The following is an 8,720-nucleotide window of genomic DNA, read 5'->3' on the forward strand; positions in this document are numbered from 1 at the left end:
CAGGAGGCAGATGTGAATGTATCAGAGACTACCATCTGCAGAAGAGTCCTAATCTACACAGTGTGTATTTGATTCCTATGCAAATCAGACCTTATAAAAACAAAGATATTAATTCCAAAATGACATGAACTACTATCCTTGCATTAAGATGGACTCAATTCAAGTTATTAAGTGATTTGTTTATGACATTTTTTCATTTTAGCTAATTTTAAGAGTGTTATAGCAAAGGGTCTGAATACCTATGTACATGAGGTATTTCTGTATTTGAATTTTAATAAATTTACTGAAATTTCAAAAAACGTTTTTTCGCTTTGTCATTCTGGGGTATTGTGTGTGGATTGATGGCAAATGATTTTAATTTAATCCATTTTAAATTGACTCTATAACACAACAAAATGTGGAAATGTGTACTTTCCGAAGGCACTGTATTTCATGAACCTAAACACTCCCCACCATGCGGATAGGGACTGAGACCTGCGCATCAGTGTGTGTGTGTGTGTGTGTGTGTGTGTGTGTGTGTGTGTGTGTGTGTGTGTGTGCCCACAAACAGCCCCATGCCTCAGTGGTCTCCAGGTCAATACGGCGTGTGTATCTCAGCTGGACAGAAACTTTCTCATACACACACGTCAGTCACACTTGGGAAGGAAGCAGCAGGCATCATGCACGTCTAACGTAAAACATGATCAGAGAGAATATGGCCAAGAAGGCGACAGCGGGTTTCCCAAAGGCCCTCCACCATATTGCCTTTACCTATCCTATGTTTTCACATCAGTGTAGAGGTGACGAGGCGAGGAAGGAGAAGACGCCACTTTATCATAATTTTATCAAGTCTAAAGTAAAGATAATCCTGGCATTATTCTTATCATCATTATCACTATCATCATCATCATCATCATCATCATCATTATCAGTTCATCAAGGTCAAAAATATGCACGCGCACACACACACGTGAGCGCACACACAGTGTCTCCCCGCGCGGCACACGTCAACAGGCGGGCGACGATAAAAGCACGAGCAGGTTCCGATGTCCAGTAGAGCGCAAGGACAGAGTGCGCTACGCGCGAGGACCTCCCTGGTCACACGGTAAAGGACGCGCCAAATACCCACTTACACACACACACACACACACACACACACACACACACACACACACACACACACACACACACACTCACAAACACACACACACCCACACACACACACACACCGTGCTCCTCCGACGCACACGAGACACCTGATCTGCACTGTCCCGGGGAACGACTGAACTAACTAACTAACTTTCCGACTTGAACAGTAGCCAAAGCTGTTCCCCGGTTGTTCTCCGCCTTTTGTGATGAGTTGACTGAGTGGCACCCAAACTAGATGGATTCTCTCCAAACTCCCCAGAACACGCGCCTCGCCGGGCAAGAAGTTGAACCTAGAACATAGACTATTGACCTCGACTCGGGCCAGTATGATTGTGTCTAATGTGAGCTTGAGCTGCGCGGGCTGCACTTGGGAAGATGGCACGGTGGTCTCGCGCTCTCTTACCCCCACGGGACACCTGATAGTCGCAGTGTGTCTGGGTTTCATCGGGACGTTCGGTTTCCTCAATAACTTACTGGTGCTCACGCTCTTCTGCCGTTACCGGTTGCTGCGCTCGCCCATCAACTGCCTTCTCGTGAGCATCTCGGTCAGCGACCTACTGGTTTGCATGGTTGGGACACCTTTCAGCTTTGCCGCCAGTACGCAGGGCCGTTGGCTGATCGGGCGCGCAGGTTGCACCTGGTACGGCTTCGCTAACTCGTGCCTGGGTGAGTATAATGTATGCTTATAGATAGGATGCGTTAAAAAGCTGGTCATATAGAATGGTTTATTCTCTTATAACAATTTAGCCCACCTTAATTTGCATTCTATATCAACAAGTCTATCAACTTTTTTTGAGTCTTTTTTTGTGTCTTTCGGTCCAGAGCAAGTTCATGTTTTGGTGAAAAAAATAAATAGCAGACAGGAGAATTAATACAGAGAAAAAGGCATCACATTTACATTTTACATTTATGGCATCTGGCAGACGCCTTTATCCAAAGCGATTTATGTACATGCACATTTGTTTAAGTAAGTGAATCATCTATCCATCAGTCATCATAAGATAAAGTAATAAATGCTCAGACCAGGGGCCATAGGCAGTCACAATGCTTTTTTTATTAACAGGAGAGAAACTTGTACGGGGGGGGGGGTAGTGGGGGTGAAGAGGTCTTTAGGAGGGACCGTTAAGATGTCGCCTGAAGAGATGGATCTTCAATCTACGGCGGAAATAGTTGTATTAGATGCTTAGAGTCGACACTCTTTCTCAGGTGTTTATATTATAAGTGTCTCCACACTCCGTCAGCTCTTTCTGAGCTTTGAAACTTGTAAGGGCTTTCCTTTACTATAAAGTAATTAGGAATACATCTAAATGACTAATCAATGTAATGGACTTGAAGCATAGATCTCTATCTCGCGCTCAAGCTGATAGCTGTGTGTGTGTGTGTGGCTCAGTTGGTCATTTAGTTAATTTCCTAATGATTCTATCACACCGCTACACTATTACCGTTGCAACACTGGGCTTCTGTGAGTGGTTGCCGGACTGGTGTTGTCGATAATTAATCCTCAGCGACGCGCTCTAGCGGAACCCGATATCCCATCCTGTGAAGTCTCCGCAACGGTGCGGTATACTGTACGTGAAGCAGCCACAGTATTTTGGTCTCTTTGATGCCGTCAATTATTGGTCTCTGTGATGCCGTCAATTAGTGTGAGTCTGTGTGTGTGTGGGGGGGGGGGGGGATGCTTAAACTTTGATTGGTTCTAATCATGGTTGCCGTAGCAGCTGGTGGCTCTCATGGAGGTGAAATGACTCATGTCTGCTTAGTCTTGTGATGAAGGACACAATCAAGAGCTATTCACGCCAGTGGAAGAGGTAGAAGTCGTGTGTGTCCGGGTGCACTTGTGTGTTCTGGTTTTAGCTGGATTGAAAGGGGCAGTTGCATTCACATCTGTTGCTGATTTCGTTTAAGATGCTCTTGCATCAACTGGTGAAGAAGGGGGGAGAGAGAGAGGGAGAATGACATCTGTCTCCTCTCCTCTCTCATTTCTCTTTCTCTCTCTCCACTCCAGCCCTGAGGTTAGACAGAGTAGCAGATGTATTGACAGTCCCTCAGAGGCACAGAAAAGAGGAGGGATAGAGAGATAGATGGGGGGATGAGGAGAAGGATGGAGGGAAAGATGGAGCGATGGCTCACTGAAGTAGTGACTTGGTTGATGGCTTGGTTTATTAAACAGTCCTTTATTGGCCAAGGCGGAGGCTCATGGTAATGCATGGTATGGAATGAGGAATGGTATCCTGCTGATACCCTAACCCTAACCCTAACCCTAACCCTAACGGCCCCTCAACTTCCTTTTTTCAATGTTCCTTCCTCACTCATTGATGACATCACTTCCGGGACTACTTGGGCCAATTGCTGCCAACTCTGAATGGGGGGAAACCACGGGACGGTCACTTGTTAGACAAGGGTTGTGTTCCGATCCGCTACCCCTACTTAAAAGGAATGGACTGGTTTAAGGTAGAATATGGTAGAAACTCTCTCCAGCCATGCTCACCCCAGTCCAATGTTTTAAAATGTATGAGGAGGGAAGTGTACCCTTCTGGGTAAAGGTGGGAGAATTGTAACGCAACCCTGGTTCAACAAGTGTGTGTGTGTGTGTGTGTGTGTGTGTGTGTGTGTGTGTGTGTGTGTGTGTGTGTGTGTGTGTGTGTGTGTGTGTGTGTGTGTGTGTGTGTGTATTCTCTCTCCCAGGTGTCGTATCTCTGATCTCCCTGGCTGTGTTATCCTACGAGCGCTACTGTACCATGCTGAGTCCCACCCAGGCAGACAGCCGTGACTACAAACCTGCCATCTGTGGTGTGTGTTTCTCCTGGCTCTACGCCATAGCCTGGACAGTGCCTCCCCTACTGGGCTGGAGCCGCTATGGCCCTGAGGGTCCCGGGACCACCTGTTCAGTGGACTGGCGCAGACAGACCCCCAACAACATCTCCTACATAGTCTGTCTGTTCATCTTCTGCCTGGTCATACCCTTCACAGTTATCCTGTACTCCTATGGGAAACTGTTGCTCGCCATCAGACAGGTAAGAGTTAACCCTTGACCTTAAACCCCTTTAAGCCCTAACCCCCTTTGACCCCTAACTTCTACAACTTTTAGGGATGGTTTCCCCAGACAGAGGCAATGTCCAGGACAAAATCACACTTTCAATGGAGACTCATCATTGAAGATGCTTGCTAGTTTAGGTCTATGAGTTTGCCCCTATAAGTTACAATGTCCTACTGTGGGAAACTGCTAAATTAAATTAAATCTAATCAAATGCAATCAAATCAAACCAAACCAAATCATATAAAACTTGATGGATATAGCACATTTCATACATGAAGGTAACACAATGTTGCTTCACAGAAAAGAAGAAATAAAAAAACCAAATAAAAGAAATAGAAGAAATTTAAAAAAAGACAAGGCAAAATATTGGAGGATAAAAATAGAGCAGCCATGGAGGTTCAAACAGTAAAAACATGTGAGGACTGTAGAGACATGCATGTTAAACTAAAACCTCAAATGTAATAATAACAAATGAGCTAAAAGAATGACCATAAAAACTACAAATAACATAGGAAAAAATATGATCAAATACAAGACTAATAGACTAAAGACTATAAAACCCCAAATAAAATCAAGGTTAAAAAGGTATGTCTTAAGATCTCTCTTAAAAATGTCCACAGTTTCGGCCCCCCTCAGGTTCTCATACCCTTCAGTCATCCTGCACTCCTATGGGAAACTGTTGCTCGCTATCAGACAGGTAAGAGTTAACCTCTTACCTTTTACCCCTAACCCCTTTAACTAACCCCTAACTCCTCACCTATATTTTACCCCTCACCTTTTAATGGGGCCATGTAGTAAAAAGTAACACTGAAATTGTGAAAAGTATGCTGACCATCCCTAAATAGGAGAGCAGTTTGAAATTCTAGCTTGTTTTCTATAGGCGTGGTATTAACCACCCTCTTCGTGTCACCAGGGGATCTGGTTTTAATACAATGGAGTTACAGCATATTAGACCATTTGTTTCACTCTGTTCCTCCATTCCTCTGTGTGTGTGTGTGTGTGTGTGTGTGTGTGTGTGTGTGTGTGTGTGTGTGTGTGTGTGTGTGTGTGTGGACAGTTGGTTTGGAGCTGAGAGCAGAGCTGAGAGAGTTTGGAGCTGTGTCAAAGCTACAGTGGAGTTTTGTCTCCAGGAGGCAGCTTCTAATTAACATGATTACAGGGGATTCATGAAGGTTAAAGAGACTTTTGGGAATCTTCATTAAGGCTTTGAGGTTTTGACATAGCTCTCTCTGTGAGGGTTTTACTCTGTCTCCCTCTGCAAATGATAGGAGATTAAACTTTACTCAGAGGGACGTGTGTGTGTGTGTGTGTGTGTGTGTGTGTGTGTGTGTGTGTGCGTGTGTGTGTGTGTCCGCATGCGCATGTGTGTGTGTTCTAGTTTTAGCTGGATTGAAAGGGGCAGCTGCATTCACATCTGTTGCTGTTTCGTTTAAGATGCTCTTGCATCAACTGGTGAAGAAGGGGGGAGAGAGAGAGGGAGAATGACATCTGTCTCCTCTCCTCTCTCATTTCTCTTTCTCTCTCTCCACTCCAGCCCTGAGGTTAGACAGAGTAGCAGATGTATTGACAGTCCCTCAGAGGCACAGAAAAGAGGAGGGATAGAGAGATAGATGGGGGGATGAGGGGAAGGATGGAGGGAAAGATGGCTCACTGAAATAGTGACTTGGTTTATGGCTTGATTTACTAAACAGTCCTTTATTGGTTTTAAGTTCAAGGCTGATTGCTGTTCTGTCAGCTCTTACAAAACCCCAAAGAGACACATCATCTGACAAACACACACACACACACACACACACACATACACACATTTGTCCATGATTCTAGGTGTAATGATAGGTGTAACCATGATAGGTGTAATGATAGGTGTAATGATAGGTGTAACCATGATAGGTGTAATGATAGGTGTAATGATAGGTGTAACCATGATAGGTGTAATGATAGGTGTAACCATGATAGGTGTAATGATAGGTGTAATGATAGGTGTAACCATGATAGGTGTAACCATGATAGGTGTAATGATAGGTGTAATGATAGGTGTAACCATGATAGGTGTAACCATGATAGGTGTAATGATAGGTGTAACCATGATAGGTGTAATGATAGGTGTAACCATGATAGGTGTAACCATGATAGGTGTAATGATAGGTGTAACCATGATAGGTGTAATGATAGGTGTAACCATGATAGGTGTAACCATGATAGGTGTAATGATAGGTGTAACCATGATAGGTGTAACCATGATAGGTGTAATGATAGGTGTAACCATGATAGGTGTAATGATAGGTGTAATGATAGGTGTAATGATAGGTGTAACCATGATAGGTGTAATGATAGGTGTAATGATAGGTGTAACCATGATAGGTGTAATGATAGGTGTAATGATAGGTGTAATGATAGGTGTAACCAAACCTATTTGCAATTTTAAGAGTAAACGTAACAAGTTTCCAACTCAGCTGATCAGGTTAAACCATTACTTGGCTGTTTCTTGTTTTACTCTTCTAGAAATAAGACTCAAACCAAATCTCAAGTTCAATCTCTTCATGAACCTTAACATAAGCCACCTGACATAATGCTAAGGGTATTTTCAAACCTGGTCCCTTACCATTTTTGTTCGACCAACTTTTCAGGATATTTTCACATATAGTAAATAGTAACTCAGTCCTCCAAAAAGAGAACCAAACTCAGTGTACTGGAAAGTAAAATAACATGGTTACTTTTGTATCTAGACTGTCCTTCTGCTTGAATTAGGACATCATTAGTTTTCTTAATGGTCCATTTTAGCAGTGATGTGGTCTCAGTGCAGAAAAGCACTTTCAACTCAGGCCAATTAACTGCTTTGTGCCTTGGGTAATTGTACATTGAACAGCAGACCTAAAGTGAAACAAATTCAGACCACCTCCTGAGATCGTCTCAGTTCGGTTCGCTTCAAAGGGAAGTTCAATTGGAGCATACACATATGCATGAAATGTTGGTGAACTGCTCTGGCTGAAAGGGACCAAGTGTGAAAATACCAACCCGGTCTCCAAATAATGCATTCGTTTCTGCAGACCGAAGAATACGTTCTGTGTGAACGTGTTATTTAGCTATACTGGCAGGTAAATACGAAAAGCACAACGCTGCATAAAGAGGTTGGTGACATTTACATTTTACATTTACATTTATGGCATTTAGCCGACGCCTTTATCCAAAGCGACTTACAACAACTACATTTGTCTAAGTGAGTGAATCATCTATCCATCAGTCATCATAAGAAAAAGTAATCTATGTTAGGACCAGGGGCTATTAGCTGTCACAATGCTAGAAAAGAAAAAAAATAATAATAATAATATTTTCAGGAGAGAAACTTGCACAGGGGGGTAGTGGGGATGAAGGGGTCTTTAGGAGGGACAGTTAAGATGTAGACTGAAGAGATGGGTCTTAACTCTACGGCGGAAGATAGGTAGTGACTCTGCAGTCATGACAGCAGTGGTGAGGTGGTGGAGGCATGAACCACCCAACTTGCAACCTGAATGCTGCTGGTTCGAATCACACTTGGGACGCTACTTTCTTTGTGCTAATTCTTGTTGCTTATGCTAATATTTGCCAATACCTTCCCCTGACAACATACCCTAACCTTAACCACTCAAAGTTAATGCCTAATACTGCCTAACCGCCACGCAAGTCATAATTCACCTTACTCTTAGTAGCGTATCAATTAGCGTGCAATTCACGTAATTCTCACGCGACATATCTTCAGTTTTTGACATATTATACAGCACCACACATGGTCAACGCTCGTATAGCCAGATAATACATTCACATAGAACGTATTATTTGGTTTGAAGAAGCGATCCTCCAGAACGTATTCCGTTGGAGACTATGTTGGAACGTACAAGATCTCTATCAGCGGTTAGCCACAAATTTCATGCATGTGTGAGTGCTCCAAATGAACTCAGACTGCTCTGATGTGAACCGAACTGAGACCATCTTGCTTTTTTGGGTGCACTAGCCAAGTTGCCACTAAGTTGCCACACAACCAACTAAAGCGCTTGATAACTATGATGATAATAATGTATACTGCCCCTGCTTAACCATGCTCTCCCGGTTTGGCCTCATAAGGACAAGGGGGTAGAGGACGCTAAAGCCTGAGTTTTAAGCATTGTATGGGCCTGGAGTAAGCCCTGATGAAACCCAGGAGTTACGGTGGAAAAGCAATTGGCCTTGGCACACACTGGCATGCACATGTATGCTGGCACATGGCATGCACATGCTGACTAATGTGAGCACAAACCACTCCCAGTCCACTTGTCATTGGAACCGCTCTGTCCTATACAATCATGACTGTCTTGGCCCTCAGGGCTTGCCATACATCAGCCTTTGTTCTCAATGACAGATGCACTGAGTGGATTGAGACCTCATCACTGCTGAAATGAGACAGCAAGAAATGTCCTCAGAGTCCTCATTCAGACAGATTTTTTTTTCACCTCTTGGTTCACTAAAAGAGGACTATTTATTAAAAAAATGACTACATGTGAAAATACCCTACAATTCTAGCACGTAATATACTGTGTGTGTG

General features: G+C 43.6%; 1 protein-coding gene across 1 annotated transcript in view; it reads left to right on the forward strand.

The window, feature by feature from the left end:
- Positions 1-1,454: 1,454 nt before the first annotated feature.
- Positions 1,455-8,720, forward strand: part of tmtopsb (teleost multiple tissue opsin b) — a gene marked incomplete at its 5' end in the record, with an annotated part of 10,586 nt that continues 3,320 nt past the window's right edge. The window contains 2 exons of the mRNA XM_083678258.1: positions 1,455-1,794; positions 3,814-4,142. Of these exons, the coding sequence (XP_083534384.1) occupies positions 1,455-1,794; positions 3,814-4,142 (669 nt within the window). The remainder of the gene's footprint in view (positions 1,795-3,813; positions 4,143-8,720) is intronic.

This window comes from Argentina silus (genome assembly GCF_951799395.1).
Source record: "Argentina silus genome assembly, chromosome: 1".
NCBI lineage: Eukaryota > Metazoa > Chordata > Actinopteri > Argentiniformes > Argentinidae > Argentina > Argentina silus.